General features: G+C 32.0%; 1 protein-coding gene across 6 annotated transcripts in view; it reads right to left on the reverse strand.

The window, feature by feature from the left end:
- The window catches only part of jus (EB domain-containing julius seizure protein), a 140,904-nt gene that overhangs the window by 5,664 nt on the left and 113,111 nt on the right, over positions 1–22,129 (reverse strand). For 2 of the 6 annotated variants that reach the window (XR_012720008.1, XR_012720010.1), the window contains exons 5-7: positions 5,944–6,058; positions 5,676–5,872; positions 4,012–4,382 (exon numbers count right to left, since the gene is read on the reverse strand). Coding sequence is in view for 3 of the 6 variants with exons in the window: in XM_075298156.1 (XP_075154271.1) it covers positions 5,676–5,872; positions 5,944–6,058 (312 nt within the window). In the remaining 3 variants the exon portion in view is untranslated. The remainder of the gene's footprint in view (positions 1–4,011; positions 4,383–5,675; positions 5,873–5,943; positions 6,059–22,129) is intronic. The other 4 variants (XM_075298156.1, XM_075298148.1, XR_012720012.1 and 1 more) reach the window with 3 other exon arrangements.

The following is a 22,129-nucleotide window of genomic DNA, read 5'->3' on the forward strand; positions in this document are numbered from 1 at the left end:
TCTAAACTTTCTATCTAATTAGCCCGACATTTTGATTTTTGTGTTTTTTTCTTTTTTATATAGATTTATTTTTTATAAAATGCATATATAGACCAATACCAGGATTTTACTTCTCAAACATCTTGAAGCCTAATTATTTTTTGAAATTTTGGGTTTTTATAAATTCATATTTTGGAGGTTGTTGTTATCTACCCATATTTTGATGTGGTCTCTATATAGTCTTGTGTCGTATTTTAATTTATTGGCCTGAAATTAAAATGTAGAGTTCTTTACATTCCTAAAATGCTGAGATTTGTCGTCGAGTCGTATAAAAACTTAAAATTAGAGTTATTTTGGACATGTAAACACATATGGCAAAATAGAATACTTATATCGGTCTATTTTTTGGAACACTACACCTTAAAATTACAATTGGAATACTGTTAAAATGAGATTTAGGTACACCACCTGGAGTCGGCTCCGGAGTCGGAGTCGAGGCTAATAAGAAATGCTGGAGTCGGAGCCGTAGTCGAGCACAATTGATTCGACTTCACAGCCCTGTTTATATTGTTCAACTAATGGACAAAATTTCGTTTTGAATGCTACTATATCTTTTATTATTTCAGTAAAATTTAACATAACTACGTTTTATATGATCTGATTCACAAACTATTCGATAAAACTATAATTAAATATAATGAAATAATTTTCAACACCTATTAACTAGAACAACGTTGATTTACTTTAAAAGAGTAGATCATTGTGATTCGTTAACGGTTCCTTTTAAAAGCTTTGGATTGCTTAAACAAATTTAAAAAAGTTCACGTAAAATAATTTGTGTTCAATAAAAATTATTGGTACCAATGCATATTAAGGCAGTGTTACCGTTGGAAATACCGCTGGAAATCGCATGTTCATAAAAAGGTCGCACAAAAAAGTCGCTTACATTTGTGAGGTCTCTTTATTACAAAAAATGTTCTATACAACAACACAAAAACAATAAAGGAACTGTCCATTTACCATAAAAATATATTTTACCAACTTATTGTAACATAAAATCCAGTGTAGGTACACTCTGTTACTATTTTTACTTGTTTTTGAAATATCTACTATCAACTCAGTGCACATTGCATTTTATAAATTTAGTTTTTTTTGTTTGTTCAAATACAATTTTTTCCATTCAATAATTGACTTTGTAATCACACAGAAATAAACTGAATTTCTACAAAATATAAAAATAAGTCTTTCATTGGGGGAGACTACAATTTGGCGATCCTGCCCGGTTGAACCTACATTAATTTTTAAATATAGTCGAGCTATGAACACAAGATAATAGAAGGAAGAAATAAGCGATAGCATCAATCAAAATAACTGCAATTGAATTTCAACAATATAATCTTGATTGAGACAATAGAATCGGATGTATTACAAATCGGGGACAAGTTTCTGGTGCACAGTTTGAGACAACGTATCAAATCTAAAAATTGGATTTTTTGAAGTCTAGCATCAATTATCCAAATAATAGTTTTATGTGAAGTTATTCATCTCATCTCATTCCTCTCAACAGTCCTCACCATTCGGATACCATCAAATAGCTCTAAAACATTGGCTTTGGATACAAGAACTAGTGGTTAAAATTTTGCCACACATATTCATATCTAGTATATTACGTTTTCATTATTTGTATAACGGGAGACTACACCAGTAACACGTAAACTTGCAGGAGAGTAAAAATGGATTTGTTTCTCTCCAGTACCAATTTCCCAACATCCATTTTAAAGCTTTTAAATCAATTAAAATAATAAAAATATTTATTTTTTATACTACACTTCTAATTCACTAAGTGAAATATACTGTACATATGATTTGTTTATGACAAACTCTTGCAAGTTTTTGCGGAAAAAAAATCCTATGGGTATCTCAATGACAAGTGAACTCCTTTTTATAGCCGAGTTCAAACGGCGTTTCACATTGCGGTGAAGTAATTAGTGAAGCTTCGAAACACTCATCATCCACCGCTGAAACACATTTTGCTATTTGGTCGAAACTGAGATTGAATCCATCACCAACGAGCGCCATTGCACAATGGTGGTTCCCACGTAATGCGATGAATTCCCATTTATAAAAATTGTTTCAAATTCAAGCACTTCCCTTTCGTGCGACTTTAGTCGCGTGCGTGCGACTAAAGTCTCACATTTTGGATATTTAAAAAAAAGTCGCACGACGTCAGAAAGGTTGCAAAATGCGACGCAACAATGTCCGTCGCTATATTACCACTTCGATTGTCAGCCAAATTGAAACATTGTTCAACAAGTGGGCAATTTAAAATAGAGAAAATTTGGAAATGTATGCTTCGAAATGTGAGGAAATGTGTTCGTTCGTATGAATAATTGAAGTAATTTTTACCATCAATTATGGGAACAATTTATTTCGATACTTTTCTGTCATAAATTTAAAGCAAATTGAATATTTCAAAATTTTTTGTATAAAATAATTTTATTTGAATTTTTATTTATCAGAATTGTCAGTTAAACATTGGCGTAGCTAGCAACGTTCTCCTAGAGGGTGAATGCTAAGATACCTTAAACATTTGTGTAGATGGGAAGAAGCCATAATATTTAATTCAATGACATATAACCAACAGTCAAAGTTCTGCTCAAATAAAAAAATTGTAATCATCTGATCGTTAATATTTTATTTCTACAATATACTTTTCAATTCAAGAAGTGTTAATTTTTAACATTACAATGTGGTAATTGCTCGTCATAGTTTGAAGTATTAGAATCGGTGAGGCATGTAATTATTTTCGAGGTTTCATTATCTTAGACAATAAGTGCCTTGCAGGTAATGCCATAAATAGACTACTTATTTCATAGGACTTGGGTGAAGAATGCAGAGTATTGCCAATTTTGACAGGAAATTTTTAATAGCAATAAGGCTGGTAGTGAGTTCGTGATTAGCGGTGAAAATCATAAATTTAAAGTCAAATAAGGATGAAAATAAAATGTTTTTATCATATCATTTTATAAGTTGACAAAAATAAGCTAATTAACAAAAGTATGAGTGCATAAAATGAATATTTTTACGCGAATAATAAATATAAACTAAAATGCTCAGGCGCATAACTCTATTTTATCGTATTAAATTAGAAATATTTTGCATATATTTGAGTAGTATGCGTATGCACATAAATGGTAAAGACGTTTCTATTTAATGTTTTCGTGAAAATATATTAAACAGTTTTTTCTAGAAAAAGAACACATATTTTTTAATATTTTTAAGTAGTGATTGAAATGAAAAAGTATTTTTTCTGTGCACATGTTTTAAGGCAAGTGACTTAGGAAGGAATATTAGAGGGGTAGATATTTTAAAAAACAAACCTATTAATGGTTCTTCAACACCCCTTGGGTAGAAACTAAAAATGTTTGGAAAATCGAATTAGCCATTTCTTCTTATATAAAATTTCCTTTACTATGAACATTTGAAAACGAGTTTGAAAGTAACATCTAATTTGAAGTTCATATTGAACTTGTCATTGTCCTCTCTTTAATTCTTTATTAAGTGTTATAAAGTGTACTATACATTTGTCGGTTGGTGACAGGTACATTAGTACAAAATATACAATATAGTGTCACATTGTTGTTTCAATAATGATGTGTTATCGATAGTATTGGTGTTGCTAGTGTTAGTAGGGTGAATTGAATTGGAGAGAGTGAATTAAAGTTAGTTACTACAATAACATAAAAATAATGGGCAAATTCATGTTAATATGGGTAATACCCCAGCATACATGGGAACATGTATGTGGAGCGCAACCTTTAATATAACTACTACAAAAGCTTCTGTTAACAGACTAAATACAGTGTCTAAGTACACAACACTACTGAAGACTTTTAAAGGATAGAAGGAAATATAATATTCTACGGTCGCCACCGAATTAGAGTTTTGGCGATGGACTTAGATAGGAGAGAGAGAAAGATCGTTGGAAAGATTGTAAGGGAAATTTGAGTTTTAGGTTTGATAGCACCATACCTCATGTTGGAGGCAACACGCTGGGTTATAGTTTTGGGTGAAACGGGAGGTGGTTGGTGCCTAAAACTTTTTCGGTTTGATAGTAACCACGGGCGGCGGTTTTATATTTGTGCTACATGCAGAACCAGCCAAGGGACTTTGACCAGCATAAGTTACGGCGGGAGTCGGTGTGGGCGATACATTGACGCTGTGTATGCCACAGTGGGTCGCATTAGCATTGCTGGGTACGTTTACCGCATTCGCTTGTGGGTGATGGCCATGGTGATGTGCGTTGACTGAATGGTTGTGCTCAAGCAAACGAGAGCAGTTCGAAGCATCGCTCACTCGTGAATCGCTCGATCGGGTATTGCTCTTAGAGCGAGTCATTCGTCCTGCAAACGAAAGCCGATAACAAAAGAAGAGGAAATAATGCAAAATAAAGTAAAACATAAGGTATATATATAGATCCCCCAATCAATTAGAATATTTTTGTTTGAGATCGCACATCATAATACTTCACAATAACTGAAAATTTTTGAACGATCTTTTTAAAATTAAAACGATATATATACATATGTATGATTCGGGGTTCCACATAAATATATATTATTTTGATATGATCAAAATTGTTTTGTTAAAACATTGCAAGTATATACATACATATGTCATAAACAGTGTATATAAAGGAAGTTATCTTGTATTGAACTCCAAATTCATAGGTCTGATTGTCGAAGAATTTGTGATGTACCCTTAAGGAATATTTAAACAACATAATACATGCCATCACTCTATGGATGGTAGGTAGGGATGCCAGACGTGTTCTTTTAAAGAGCACATGTGCTCGTTTTTACAAAATGTGCTCTTAAAACAAGATAGGCGAAAAGAGCACGCAAAAGTGCTCTATTTTTAGTTAAGTACTCTTTTTGTGCTCTTTGTATGCATCACATCAAATAATACTCAAACGCGACTCAATAAATGGTACAAGTAAACTGAACATACGTAAATGTCACACTACGAGATTTTCCTACCTCGTTATTTTTTATTAAATAGTGTTTTACTTTATATATCAGAGTCGAAGAAGAGCACGCCGATGTTGCTTCTTCACTTTTTACTCTGTTCTAAATGTAAACAAACTTCTTTTAATAACATTTTTCACAAAAACACCAAACAACTGACTTACAAAGTATTGTAAGAAAATTAGCTTGAGTTGAAAGTGGTTCATTTTATGTATATGTTATGAACCTTTTTTATGTTTAAACGAATTATTATGGAATTAAATGTTTTTATTTTATTTGAATATATGAATATAAACTGAATGTGCTCTTTTTGCCTCTTCAAAATCTGGCATCCCTAATGGTAGCTACCATTTTACGATCTCTCAATTACATTTACAAAAAAAAAAAACTCAAAATTACAGATTGTTGGCTGATAATTGCATTACCGATCAGATTCGTGATTATATGGAGGCAAGTTTTCATTTCATGCCGGGTATGTGTAAATGCTTTTATGGAGTGAAGTTCGGTATATTAGAACATGCGTGTTGGATAGTTTTCTGATTCATTTTCTGCAGTTATTTTGAGAAAAAAGGTAAAACGTTCATAAAATGCAACTTGTGTTCGGTAAAAGTCACTCCGCATGAGCTTTGGTAGCAAAAACTGGTGCATTTGGGTGCATTGAATACGAACCTGTCTTACCTAGCGATGGATTGGGCGAGTGCGGACGCAGTGATGCCATGCTGGGTTGCCGCGATGGCGCCCGGACTGACATACGAGAACCTCTTCGTTCTTGACCATGCAGCAATTTGCTTTCGCGCAACAGGGAGACATTCATCAAACGTGGATTGGGGGTATTGAAAATGGTTCGGTTCTCTCGCCATCGGGCCCTGTGGTAAAAAGATAAAGATCAATTTATCAAGGTATATGTGTGATATAGTAGGCATGGGCTTTAACTTACTGGCTGAACAAACGTAAGACCACACAAATAATAATGAACATCAATGCCATACCAATTAAGACTCCAATCATAGCTGGATCGATATAAGTTTCAGGGCCCTTTTTATCCTGCCGTCCTTTAAAGAAAACGAGAATAGAAAACTTTATAAAAACTGTATAATGTCAATCGAAAAAAACTCAAAAAGGTACTGTTCGAAACTGAATCTTTTTACTATGCTGAGATATCAAAAATTTGAAACATTTGGTTCCAGCAAAAAAGAGCTTCCACAAAAGTAGTTTGGATCTACAAGTTTTGATCCGGAAGTTGTACAATGAATTTTACATGGGCTTGTCGTAGTATGGAAGTACTTCGTTTTCGGATCCTTTGCATTGCTTTAGAATTTGTGCATCGAAAGTTTATTTGAATGAAGAAATTTAACAAACTAAAAACCAAAATTTTTATTTGTCCAGTTTCACTTTTTATTTTTATCAGTATTTTTTGTTACATTTTTATTTTCTTATTGTCTAATTTTTACAAATTGGGGTCTGTTGGCAACATAACAGAACGCCTTAGCACACTCAGTCATGCTGAGATATCAAAAATTAGAAACGTTTGGTTGTACAAACAAACGCGTAACAAATCATACATAATCCCAGCAAAAAAGAGCTTCCACAAAAGTAGTTTGGATCCACAAGTTTTGATCCGGAAGTTGTACAATGAATTTTACATGGGCTTGTCGTAGCATGGAAGTACTTCGTTTTCGGATCCTTTGCATTGCTTTAGAATTTGTGCATCGAAAGTTTATTTGAATGAAGAAATTTAACAAACTAAAAAACAAAATTTTTATTTGTCCAGTTTCACTTTTTATTTTTATCAGTATTTTTTGTTACACTTTTATTTTCTTATTGTCTAACTTTTACAAATTGGGGTCTGTTGGCAACATAACAGAACGCCTTAACACAGTCAGTCACAAACGTCATTGAACATTATGCATCAAAACGTCTATTCAAATGTTTGTAACAAGAAACTAATATGACACCACTGCATGACATTTTAACTACTTCCTGAGATGTTCTTTATTATTATGAGTGAAAAAATAAAGAACGCTGGTTCAAATCTAACCATCTGATATTTTTTATTAAATATTTTTCTTAATTTTTTTTTTTAATTTATACATTGTTTTTATTTTGTTTTTTTTCGGCATATATTTTTTCCATTAAAACTCAACAGAAAATTAAAAATTAATTGAAAAAATATTTTTTAAAGTTATACATCGTTTTTATTTTTTTTTCGGCATATATTTTTTCCATTAAAACTCAAAAAAATTAAAAAAAAATATATAAAAATTATCGTAACTTGGAAAATGGAATAATATACTAATATTTCAAGACCAGTCGATGCTGTTGATTCTTATTAAATATATTTAATATATTAATAAAACACATTTCTTATTGAAGAAAAATGCAACTATATAAATAAATAAAATTGTATTTCAAAACGTAGTAAACAGTTCTAATTTTGAAGTAAAAGGTTAACAACAAATATGTAAGATTTGTCCTCATGAATGAAATAAGTTCAATATATGCATTCAATTCAGTTAAATTTTTTTATTCTCTAGTATAGTGGTACACAAATATAGGGAAATATTAACTAAAATATAGAATGCATTCTTCCTAATTTCTACGGAAATCACATCGTTCAAACAAATAAAAATGTTTTTGGCGCTATACGATGTTCAACTTTCTTCAAAATTAGTTAAGGCTCACTTTTTTCTGGGGCTGACGAGATTTGATCTCATCAGCGGAAAGTTTGTTATCAAATATTTTTTCAAAAGATTGTGTTTTATGTTGTGCGTCGTTTTTATTTTGTTATTTTCGTTTCCATTTAAACTTAATAAAAAATTAGAATTCTAGTAATTTGCAAAACCTTCTCAAAAGAACTACCATGGAAGTGAAAAAGTCAACAGGCACATGTTCAAATCCCAGCGGGGCTGAAGTTTTTAAACTAATTTTATTGTTTACTTTGTTGTTCTATTCTTTTTTGTCACATTCAATTGTCCAGAATTTAAATTTTCAATTAAACCCACCATATAGCGTATGGCTTCATCGGAAGTAGAAAAAATTTTTGGAGGATCCCAGGATCTCTTAAAAAATGTTTGTGGAACAACTTCCATTTTTTACTGGGATATTAAAGATTATGTAGAAAGGATTATCAGTGTGGTACACCCAGAAAAAGCGTTAATGCGTCAGTTGATTGACGAGTTAAATTTTCTCTTTGAAAGCAACAGCTTTGTTAGAGTGCTCCAAACTGAAAAAAGCCACCCTTCCATCAACGCACAACGCATGATATGTAACTCAACCTTTAGTACGAGTGCACTAAAATATTTTTCTATGCTAAGTCGTATTCATATGTATGATAAACTTTCTATAATAAAGCTAGTCAGATTTATCATTTTACATGAAATTTTACTAAATTTGAGGAAACTCGGTTTAGTTCGGTTTTAGTTTCGAAGGCACTTTTTCTGGATGTAGCCTTAATATTTTCATGAACAAGAAGTTGCTTTTGTTAATTTACTGATCATTTAATTATTATGGTATTATCAATAAATGAATTCATTTCCTACCGTTTTAAATAAAAATATGAATGTTCGGTGCACATAAAAGAAAAAAAACATGTATGGAAAACGTTGTTCGAAATTTTCAAACTTTGTTACAAAGTTTTTAATTATTATTATATTTCATGTTAGCCTGATACCGAAACAGGCAATTGGCGTCCAATTGCATTATATCTAATTATACAATTATTTTTCGAGCTTTATGGACAGATATATATTAAGGAACATGGTTAATAGAGCCATTGAAAAGAAAACGCCAGATACAAATCTATACACGCCTGGACTGTATATGTTTCGGTTCGGGCGAATGAAGCTTTCCACAGCCTTTAGTATAGATCTGGCTGGGAGAGATAACGCAATATTGGGCCCTTAATGCAAACTCCTTATGGAGAAAACATTTGGGAAATTTCCTCTTACAAATTGAATCATCTTTTCTCCCACTGTACATCATCTTTTCATATAACTTACAAGTCCCTTAATCTTATTTTTATTTCGTTTTGTACATAGTAATGCAACCACACGAAATTTATTTTTAGAAAGCCAATTTGTTAGAATTCACCTAAGTGGTGAACAGTCGAACAATGTTTATTGTTTCTACAGTCAACTACAACAGTGACAACTTACAGAAACTGATTTCCAGGATACAACAACAATTCTAACGCGTACATTAGTCGTGTTTTTCCTAGTTTTACGACGGGCTCATCGTTGCTTATTATATTTCATGTTAGCCTGATACCGAAACAGGCAAATAGATTTTGGTACTTTTAATTTAGTGTTTTGGTGAAAAATACGAACATAGTACTCACCTTAAAATATCAAAATTCCCTCATAATTGAATTCACAACACTTAAATTACTATGTTCCGTTGGACTAAGTGTAAAGGCCGACACGCAATGGACACGCCGCTTAATTCTTCGCTTCATTCTTTGCTTTGAAAAAAGTTGAAACACATGTAACTATATGAGACTGAACACAATAAATGTAAGCTTGGCGCCAAAGCGTCAGAAACAGTTTAAAATATTTCAACTTTTAGGGCGTTGGTAGGCTGCGTAATTGCCAAACAAATTGAATTCCAACACTGATTATGAAGTTGCTAGGTGACGAAAATACAAATAAAACTACGAACAATAAAAATATATTGTTATTGTCATCTCAGGGGAAATAATCCGTAAATAAAACATTGTACCGCGATTCGAAATATTCCAATATTTATAAATCTCAACAAAATTGTCGTAAGTATGTAATTTTATTTAAATGCGCGTTTTTGACCAAGCTCACCCAGAGAAGGAATATAATCACCTTCTAAACCAAAATGTTATTTTTGGACGGTGAACATGTTAAATGTTTTTCTTAACCATGTTGTTTTCTTGGACATTATATATTTGTGCTTGGCGAGAAAATACTTTTGCTGCAAAAATGTTCCATGTTCCATTCTTCAATTTGCTCTATGAGGTAATCATATTCCTTATTTGCGTGCGCTATGTTTTTGGAAAACTACACTGAAATAGTTCTTTTCGTAAAAAATTAAAATTGTCATTGTAAGAATGAAGTTCACGGACATTACCCGGACGAAATCTTTAGTCACGCGCGCTATGTTTAGAAGGAACTCGCTCTCAAGAACATTTACGAAATACTCATGAACGTTCATTCAAAATGAAAATGAAAATGAAGCCGCCGAGTCGCGCCGCCGATTTTAGCCGCCACCGACTAGTTTTTACCAGTCGAAGCCGTCGCCGTGCCTTTCAAGCGGGTCTATAAATGTATATGCTTGCAACATAAACCAATTGATATAAGGCGACTATGTGGTCTGGAGGAAAGTGTATTTGCTTTGGTTCAGTTCTCCGGCCGAACAGAAGGTAAAATTATATCATTAAATATATTATGAAATTAATTGTATGTTTCTAAATTGTTTTTATTACAGCAAGTATAGACGACGAAACAAATAGGAAGCCTAATTCAACCATGTCGACCAGATGATTAAACAACGGTTGCTTGACACAACACTCAAAAAATAGTGTATAATAACCTCAATATCACGCCGATTTCACAAAACTAAATAAACATTTTTGGACAAATTAAACCAAATTTATTGCAGAATATATAATTATATTTTTCACTTGTTAAAGAAAATTCCGTAGTTTGAAGAAAAAACTTGGAGTTCAAAATTGCAAAAATGTCTTTAGTGCCATACTCTGTACTTTTCTGCCAACCAAGCCCTTATGCAAAAAATTTCTTTACATATATAATAATTACATTTCCCGTATGCTTGGTAGATTATATAGATTTTAATAAACGAACACCGAAACAATTGGGATTCCACAAACCCTGGTTTTGGATATATCAATACGAGGGCAGTTCGGAAACTTCTTAGTTTAGCACAAAAAGCGCGGTATAAAGAGACAAAATTTAAGTGTTTTGGAAACTTCCATATCTGTTATGAACACATGTTAAATGTTGTTTCGATCTGGCAACTCCTTAATATAGAAACAGGTGTTCAAAAAAGATGCATCCGCAATTTGTTTACAATTTACATAAAAAAGGTTTATCGGGACAAGAAATACATAATGATATGGTGAATGTGTTAGGTGAAAGTGTTAGGTGAAAGTGCTCCTTCATATGCAACAGTAAAAAATTGGGTTGCTGAATTTAAGCGTGGTCGTACAAGCATTGAAAATGAACCAACAACAGAAATTGTAGCCAAAGTGCATGGTATGGTATTAAATGATCGACGAATAAAAGTGCGTGAAATTGCTAATATCATGGCCATCTCAAATGATCGAGTCCATTTAATTTTGCATGAAGAAGTACAGATGAAAAAGCTTTCTGCAAGATGGGTGCCGCATTTGTTAACAGTCGATCATAAACGCATTGTTTGGGTCGTTTTAAGCGAAATAAAATGGATTTTAAGCGTCGTTTCATAACTGTTGATGAGACATGGATCCACCACTATACTCCAGAGACAAAAGAACAATCCAAACAAGTGCCCCAAAGAAGGCAAAAACAATTCAATCGGCTAGTAAGGTTATGGCAACGGTTTTTGGGACTTCAAAGGTATTTCATTGATTGACTATATTTAATTTCAGAGTAACCCAAAATGAATTTGGACAACTTTTTATATTTCCCCTCTGAGTACAATTTAATAGAGAATTGGTAAGTTTTATATTAAAACTTTGGCTTTTTTAACTAAAATATTTATTTTATTATGTCCTTCACATCAATAACATCACAGTTTTATGAGTCATATAACTTACTTCAGAAAAGTGAATTTCTTACACCATTTTATAAAATGCCCTCAAATATGGTAAGTTACAAGCTCATATAAAGAATTAAAAAATTATATTTTATTTTTTTACTTCTTCCATTTTTTTTCAGCAATATATGTGAAAAATATACTTATGATGATACAAACTAAGGATAAGTCAAAATGTGCAAACAGCGAGTTAAAATAAACTATTTTTTTGTTCCACGTGGCCGTAATTTTTATTCACAAAAACCATTGTATTAAGAACTTTCTTCATAAGTGTTATAATAAAGTACGTTTGCTTAAAGAAAGTTTACTTTTAATGTATGAAGATTTTCATAATAGTATAGCGGTTTGTTAGTCCTTTTTTCAGTGCAGTGACTTTTACTTGTTCTCAAATCTAAAAAGAGACCTTGCTGGCAAGCGTTTTACCTCAAATAGAGATGGAAATTACAGTTGTAAACCACTATTTTGAAGACCTTGAGGAAAACTATTGTAATCAAGGGATAGAATTGCTAGAAAAGCGTTGGACTGTATTGAAGTTTCGGGAGATTATATTGAAAAATAAAAATATGTTTGAAAAACTAACTATTCTCTTTCATTGATAGGCTAAGAAGTTTCCGAACCACCCTCGTATGTGATTTTTGGCGAATCATTCGTCTCGAGACGAACGAAAATTCTACGAACTGGCAGTAAGACTTTAATAAGACCTATTTTGAAGTTTCATAGTACAAATATAATACTGTAGTAACATATGTAATGCCGGTCATATATTCGAAATCTTGCGAACCAAAACGTGTATGTTGAACAGCGTTGTCGCTAGATTGCCCAACAAAAATAGCTAGAAAAAATCTGAACATTTTTTGTATCAAAAGTCACATTTTTGATTGAGATTTAAGAACTTAAAAGGTTTATTTCACTTAAAATACATATTATTTTAATTGTATTCATTTTAATTGTACTTCTGTGAGACTATAACAATATCTAAGTCATATTAGCTCCGTTTGCGTATTCGATAAATTTTGATTACTATCACAAATTTTTACTGGTCCTTCGTTTACACCAAAAAGAACATTTTTTTCCCAGTAAAAACTTGCAGGAGGTAGCACACAATTATCAGCTGGTTTTAGTCATCAGCAAATCCAATGTGCGATATATTGCACAATATCACATAGAAGTGTATTAGAAAATATCAATAGGTTTTGTTTTAATTGGTTAAAAAAAAATTAATGATAAATTCGTGAACGTGTACATTTTTGCAAATTTTACCGAAGAGAGTAAAACCCATTATTACTGTCTTATAAGTTTATACTGAATAGCTTTTATTGGAAAATTGCGCAAGCAAACTTATTGTTGTCCAATTTTTGTAAATGTAATTTCATTTCATTCACAATCTTGTATTCATTCTGAGACAAATTTGAATTTATTCGTTTTTTCAGCTCATGAGTTATCAAAGTCTTTTAGGTTAGGTTAGGTTAGGTGGCAGCCCGATATATCAGGCTCACTTAGACTATTCAGTCCATTGTGATACCACATTGGTGAACTTCTCTCTTATCACTGAGTGCTACCCGATTCCATGTTAAGCTCAATGACAAGGGACCTCCTTTTTATAGCCGAGTCCGAACGGCGTTCCAAAGTCCTTTAAAAATGTGTTAACGACAACTTAAATTTCGAAATACTGAATCGACTTCAAGTAGAAATTATTCTACACAGAAAAAATTTTCCGTAGTTAAACCAACGCTAAATTTAACTTATTTTTATTGGAAAAAATTTATTTGCTTGTAGTTAAATTTTATTATTTTTATCGAAATTTTCCACAGCTTAAGTATGTCACAAAAATTTTATGAACAAAATGTGAGTATAAAGTTCAATGAGCGTACACATAAGTTCAATATGAACTAAAACAAATGAACTACTGTATAGTTAAAATGGCCATGATTTGGCGCTAATGATTTTCGTCTTTACTTTTAGTTAATTTTTTCTTCTATGAGATGATGTAATTTCGTGAACTGCAGTTAAAAAGTACAACAGGGCATTAAAATTTCCGCTTCGTGCGTGGTATTTCATTCTTCCTATAAAACAGTTCACTTTTTTTTCGGTGTATGTATCAAGTAAAAAATGTCTTTAAAATAAATTGTTGAAACATATCTATTTTTAACGTTTTTGCTGTTTTAAAGACGATTTCATTAATTTGGAGAATTTTTCAGAATACAGACCTTAGTCTAACAAAATTTTCTGTCAAGTAAATATACCCATTTTTAAGTTGAATCACTTAACCATAACGACAAAACTACTTCACTGACAAGTTTGTCGGCTTTTGGACTTTATATAAGAGAAATACACAAATGATATACCGTCCTCATTCTCCGTTGAGGTGAAATGTAAAATTTTAAAAATTTCTAAAATCAAATAATTTCGTCTACATTGTTTACAGAAAAAGGTGCTAAGAACTAAATAAACCTCGTGGAAGTGAGATGTGAGGGAAGATTGGCCAGAAAATTGGCCTTACAGCGAAAAGCAAATGGAAAACGATATTTGTTTGTCTTAAATTTCCTTTGGGAGGAAAGAATTATTTTTTTGGTGTATTTCTATAGCATACACTCAAAGCAAAAAAAAAATGGAAAACGGGCATCGTAAACAAAAGATGTTTGAAAAGTTCAAAAGGACGAAAGTTGTTGAATTTATAAAAAACGGATTAAAGTTAGATATAGCGGTCATATATATTTATCGCCCGGTTTCGACAAATGAGATCATATGCACTTATTTATTACCCGATGGTCTTCAAATTTAACACAAAGTATTTTTTGTAGTACCCTCAAAGTGGGAAAAATTTCATCAAATTCTGCTCAGATTTAGATATAGCTCCCACACCCAAAAAAAGTGAACCCACAGTGGAAGAAAATGTAGGTGTGTTTTAGAAAATTTTAACTAAAATAGTTTTCTAATTGCAATATATTACAAATAAGTTAATACTTTTTGTCAAATTGAAGAAAATTTATTAAAAATAATTAATTTTTTTCTCTTGTTTAAGAAAATTTCATATGTTGAAAGAAAAAAGTGGATTTAAAAATTGTTAAAATGTCTTTAGCGCTATACGAAGTTCATGACAGGTACAATTTTAGTAAAATTTACTCATTTGAGAGACTTATGAACTCAATTTAAGCAAACTTCTGCCATTTTAAGAAAATATGAACTATTTTATTTTTTAGTAAAATTGTGCACTATATTTGTATAGAACTTTTTTTCTTATTTTAAGTTCACGTCATTAAATTTATCAAAAAATTATTCAAATAACGAACATTTACTCATATTGTGCAAATTTTAACTAAAATCAACTAATCTTCATGAACTAAAATAAAGTTCAGTTGGCATTAGAGCCCCTTTTTTCTGGGTGCATAGCCCGATTTACTATAAAAACCTTATTTATTAACCGATCTTACTGAATTTTGGCTGAATGTAATCTTCTATAGTACTAACTATTCCTGCAAAAAGTGATGGAAATCGGTTCAGATTTAGATATAACTTCCATATACACCCAGAAAAAAGCGAAGGGGTCACTTAAGTTAAAATGAACTGTTTAATGTTGAATGACATTAAACCAAAAATAATTAATTTTATTTTTTCATTTCATTTTTTTCATATTGTAAATTTTTCATTTCATCATCATTTCATTTCTTTAAAATTTTTGTTGCCTAGTGTAAATTCTATTTTTCGTATATTTACAATCGTCAACAGTTCATCAAATTATTCATTTCATTTAATGCTTGACGTTTGTTTTCATTCCTTATTAGAATAACTGTTACAAACAACAATAACAACACTCAACGTCATCTACAGCCAGTGTAGAGAGTGAGTGTTGCAATTGTTGTTGTTGCAAAAGATCATTTCTTCTTTGCTTTGCCCTTGACCAACATAAAGGGAAGCAAGAAGTTCAGTAGTCGTCAACTCTTTACACCGGTCGCGTCATCTAATCAAGCATTAAATAAACATACGATCAATCGTAAAACAAATAGACATTAACATATAAAATAATAAATTGACATTACAACTAAAATACTGTGAATTATTTTTGAGAAAATTGTACGTCTATAGTGAAATTATAAATAAAACATATTAAATACAAAACCAACAAACCGATAAAAGTGTTAATTATTCAAATAAGGCAAAGTGTGGATAAAATCAGACGGACATACGTGACATTATTAGAGGTCAAAGTCGACCTCAAATTCATAGTGACAAATTGAAAGGTCTATACCGACCTAGGAATTCAACCCCATCAAAACCCCATATAAATTTAGTGGGAATTTACGCCCCCACTAAACATTTGGTCCTTCGAGCCGGATAGTGTGTTTTTAATAATAAATCGGTTTTATTAAAAACGTTCAGTGGCTTGTGAACAGTGATCTACGGATAAAATAATCATATATCTTTTGTGTAAAAATTATTTTCGAATCCTAATCGATAACTATAATTATTTTAACCAACAAAATCAAGTGACTTGAATTTTAATTTTTTCTCGCTACAAAACGCAAAATGACCTAAGTGACATTTGGAAAAACAAAAATCAAACTCTTTTCAAATCAAACCACTGCATCAAGTGACATTTTGCAAAAAGTAGTTTGTTTTTCAAAAATTGAAGCCTCTTCCAAGCAAAACTGTACTTCTAACGGTAAAACTTTTTCAAGGCCAACATCGAAAAAAAAACATACTCAGTGCAAAACTTTTGGACATATTTACAATAACAATCATATTGTGCAAAAAATACTGGGACCTGCAAAAACAAGTCATCGTGCACCAATGATCGAGTACCAGTGACGTCATCAACTATAACCGTAATCATCAACATCAAAGCATTAACAACGAAATCTATGTTACGCAAGTAGACGAAACAAAGGAAGCAGTAAGTACACAAACATCAAGAGACATTTCTGTGACGTGAAGACAAGTGACATTCTCTCCTCGTACTCTCAAACTTCGCTCTATTTATTTTTGGTGTATCTTCAATGAGAATTGCCAGATCTGACTTTTTTTAACTACTTGTGGGGACATCTTTTCGACCTCACAAAATTCCAGTTTCGAATTATTTTGAACATTTTACATACAAAAATGGACGTCGTACAAAAATTTCATAATTTGTGCGATGATTTAATCGATCTTGTAGAAACCGACGACAGCAGTCAAATCGATTATCACATCGCGACCTTAGAATTTCTTCTAAATCATTCAGAAGACTTATGGTTTCAAATACTAGATGCATTCGACAAATGTCAAGACCTCATTCAGCGAAATGCAAATCCAATAAACCCAAAGCAACTCAGGGTAAAATATTGGACGACTTTCAACAAATACAAAATATTTTCGAAAAATATTAAATCAATAATACAAACTTCAAGACCGTCCCAGACTTCTTACAATTTCAACTCAAAAACTTCCTGCGCACCTCAAAACAGTTTCATTTCTTCAAAACCACGTCCAAATCAAATCTCATGCACTGAAAATCAACCCATAGGAGAATGTACACATCTAAAATCATTAGACCTCTTGGTTGACAATAAAATCCACAAATCATACCGTCCTACCACGACCTAAGACTTTGCCTACACAAACCTTCTCGAAGCAGAAAATCACGACTTACACTCCCAACAATGTTAAGTCTAATCGACATCGTGATCAACGAGACATCACATCGCCATCTTTATGCGATGATAGCCGACATTCGTCCATACATCATCCACAAATTAGTTTAGTTCAGGATTCTAGTCACCAAAAACTAGAATTTAAACCGACCGATCGACGACCTACTCAAATCTTCATCACAGATTATTCAGGACATGAACTCAGACCTCCATCAAGCCGAGCCGAAGTTCATTCCTCAATCGTAAACCTAGTTCCAGCTAAAATTGCTACACCGACATGCAATTTTATTCATTCGTACAATGAACTCAGCCCTCCAAGCCGAGCAGAAGTTCATTCAACAACAAATCTAGTTCGAGACATTGTTGCAAAACCTTATTGCAATTCTAGTCATTCGTTCAATGAACTCAGCCCTCCAAGCCGAGCAGAAGTTCATTCTTCAACAAATCTAGTACAAGACATTACAAATCCTATTTGTAATATTTTTAGTTCAACCAATGAACTCAGTCCTCTACATAGCCGAGCAGAAGTTCATTTTTCAACCAACAACCTATTACAATATAAAATTACAAACCTGACTTGTACTTTTATTCATTGCAACTATGAACTTAGACCTCCACCTAGTCGAGCAGAAGTTCACTCATTACCATTGAGCCTAATGCAAGCTGCAATTGCATCATCGACCTTTCTTTCTTCATCATACACATTTTCACCTTTAAACGAGTACTTCGACCTTTGCAACAGAATCGAAAATTTAACTTGTGGTTCCAGTCAGCCAATCGACCTATTTATTGGACTTGACTTTGCAGAACAGTTTCCAGACCTTAAAGCCTCGATGCGTCCATTTGCGCTTCCTTCGCCACAAAAAACAGTTCCAGACTTGATTGTGGGAGAACCGATGGAGCAATCGAACTTTTTGGTAGTTGGCACGTCGTCAGCGTCTCTTTTGACACAAAATACAGCCATGACCTTGATTGTGGGGAGATTGACAGCACGTCCAGCTAAAGTGATATCTAATGTGTATCAGTTAGATATCAACTTCGCCCATTTTTTGGGGGCGGAGGCGAACTCAAAACACCTTTTGAGGTCAAATCAACACAACAACCACTACGGAATTAAATTAATTACCCCATCGCATCGAATTTTGTACACGATATCATCTGAGGAATATTCGAACATATTGCCACTCAACAAAATGAGAAAGATAGTCAAAATTTATACTGACTTTGACCTAAACAATTCAAACCCGAATCTCCAAGTAGCCAATGCAATCCCAAAAGCGGATACAAACGACCTTTCAAAGAACTACTTACCTCACATCTGGTTCAGAAAATTTACTTCAAGTCGACCGTGGACTTTCATTCAAATCTTTATGTACACCAGAATACTCCACAAGAAATCTGCCTCCAGCGTCAAAGTCAACATTTGCAACATCAAACCACAAGACATCACAATCTGGCTCGAAACAGCAATTTTTAACCAATTTTCAAAAACCGACCTAGCGAAACTTGGACGCAAATCCAAATCACATGCATACAACTCCGCATTTCGTACAACTCCGCATTTCGTACATGTGAGGTGGCACGATCCCCCTTGGACTATCAAAAGACATCCATCATCTCATCAAGATAAAAATTTGCAAGATCAACTTCATGTACAAACGAGCCGAACGACCTTTGCAACAAAGAAATGCGCCAGTCAATCAGTTTCGACTTTTCGTCGTCAGACCTCTCTATATGTAATTTCAACGATAATTTACCTGGAGAACTATCAACTTCTAGAGACATGTCAAAAATTACAAATTCCCAAACAACAAATATCGATGAGAAAACTGGCTGACTTAAATAGGAAACATCGCTATCAACATGCAGACATTAGGATTCACAACATCTACCCCACATACGACCTTTATATCAGATCAAAAAATCACTACCAATATCGACTTTCAACGCATAATGCAACTCATCGACATCCAACATCAACATGTTTTACACTACGGCACACGAACCTGACATCACCCGGAGTTCACCACGGAGAGGCCGGCATGTTTAATGTTGAATGACATTAAACCAAAAATAATTCATTTTATTTTTTCATTTCATTTTTTTCATATTGTAAATTTTTCATTTCATCAATTTCTTTAAAATTTTTGTTGCCTAGTGTAAATTCTATTTTTCGTATATTTACAATCGTCAACAGTTCATCAAATTATTCATTTCATTTAATGCTTGACGGTTGTTTTCATTCCTTATTAGAATAACTGTTACAAACAACAATAACAACACTCAACGTTATCTACAGCCAGTGTAGAGAGTGAGTGTTGCAATTGTTGTTGTTGCAAAAGATCATTTCTTCTTTGCTTTGCCCTTGACCAACATAAAGGGAAGCAAGAAGTTCAGTAGTCGTTAAACCCTTGCATTGGTCGCGTTAATCAAACAAACAAGTGTATAAAATAAATTAGACATTAACATAACAAACAAAATCAAAAGAAATAGACATTAAAGAACAAAGTTAACTAAATATCATAGAGAATTCTAATATACAAATTAAATTGTACATATATAGTGAAAATAAATAATAAAACATTATGAAATAAAAACCAAACAAACAAAAGTGTTATAAATCAAATATCAAAAAGGCAAAGTGGTAAAATCGGACGGACATCAGAGACATTTTTAGAGGTAAAAGTCGACCTCAAAACTTTTAGTGAAAAATAGAAAGGTCTATATCGACCTCAAAATACACCCCCATCAAAAACCCCATATAAATTTAGTGGGAATTTACGCCCCCACTAAAAATGAACTAATTGTGAATTTTTTTGAACGATGATTGAAATTAGGTACAATGCATTCCATATATTAGTTAACATTTTCCTATATTTATGTACCCTTATACTACAGAATGAAAAAAATTGACTGAATTGAATTCATATATGGAATGATTTTATTGAACTTTTTTCATTCATTGGGACAAATCTTAAATATTTGTGGTAAACCTTTTTACTTCAAACTTAGGACTGCTTATCTTCGTTTTTAAATACAATTTTATTTATTTGTATATGCAATTGTTCTTCAATAAAATACACGTTTTATTAGTATATTAAATATATTTATTAAGAATTAACAGCATCGACTGCCCTTGAAATATTATTTTATTATTCCACTATTTCCAATTTCCATTAAATAAACCACATTTTTTCTTCTTCTTGTACCTTTCACTTTTAATAAGTTTCTGCGTAACGATTTTGTCCTTCTTTTACAATTTCAATATCTACAAATATAAAAAATAATAAACCAATTTTGAAGGGGTTGTTATTCTGTTTTCTTTCTTTATATACTATCACGAACTTAATTTTTTCTCACTAATTTAAGATAACAAATATTTTATATATTTTATTTTTATTTATTATATTATTTTACTATATTATTTTTATCAATCCCTCCGTATACCATAACAACGTGATTCCAACTGAAAAAACAACCCACGCGCAAACATATCGATTACTTCGATGACAGGTATCGATTGCAGGTAGATAAAAGAAATATAGGACATTTTCCTATATTCTAACAACTGTGTCTCCTTAAGTTTTAAAAGGATTGAATACTTCTTAGTACGAATGCACTAAAAGTGTTATGCCAAGTGTTATTCTTATGTATGATAAGCTTTCTGTAATAAAGGAAGTCAGAATTATCATTTTGTAAGAAATTTTACTAAATTTGAGGAAACTTGGTTTTTTTTTGTATTTATTAGTATTTTTGAGAAAATAATTACAAAACATAGCTCTACTTCGTCTCTGCGCCATTAGGCATTATAGAGACTGACTTGGTAATATATACATATATTTATGTGTTCATTAACTAATAAATATTATCAAAGAATACAAATTATTTAACAAAAATTCATTATATAAAACTGATATATTTTATAATATAAACATTATTTCAGGAGCTCATCAATGCGTTCTAGTAAGTATTTTTTCAGATTAGTTTTAAAAACAGAAAGATTTTCAATCTCTTTTAAATTAAGAGGTAGATCATTAAAATATTTACAACCAAGATGATCAATACGCTGCCTGGTTGTTTCAGATTGACAAAATGCAACTTTTAAAAGGTTATTATTGCGTGTATTAACCACCTCTTGATTTCTCCTAAAACGTATGGTGTGATGTCCAATATTATGTAAACATTTAAATATATATACAATCATTTGGAATTTATGAATTCCATAAATGGGTAAAACAGTTGGATATTCTATCCTATATAAATTTAAAGTGGAATGTGTTACGCTCAAATTCGCCACAACTTTAAGAGCTTTGTTCTGAAGCCTTTAAAGAGATCTTAGTTCAGTAGTTTTCTTATAACCATATACTATTGACAATACCCTCAAAAAAAAATCGCTTCTTTAACATATGTTCCAAACATATTTTGCAGGAAGCAACTATATTATTGGATACTACCGAAACTTTAATATGTTTGTTTTATGTGAACATATTATATGTTTGGAAGCATTTTGAGCCCAAAAATATTATATGCTTGGAAGAATTTTTCCCAAAGACGATTGTGCTCATTCCCTAACATACTCGTTATTTTCACTTCCACGAAATATTTTAATTCTTGGCACCTTTTTCTGTAATACAAATAATGTTGAAGAAATTATTCACTTTTATAAATTTTTTAAATTTTACCTTTCGCCTGCACGGAGAATCGAACCGAGTACCA

Source organism: Haematobia irritans, chromosome 1 (genome assembly GCF_050003625.1).
Source record: "Haematobia irritans isolate KBUSLIRL chromosome 1, ASM5000362v1, whole genome shotgun sequence".
NCBI lineage: Eukaryota > Metazoa > Arthropoda > Insecta > Diptera > Muscidae > Haematobia > Haematobia irritans.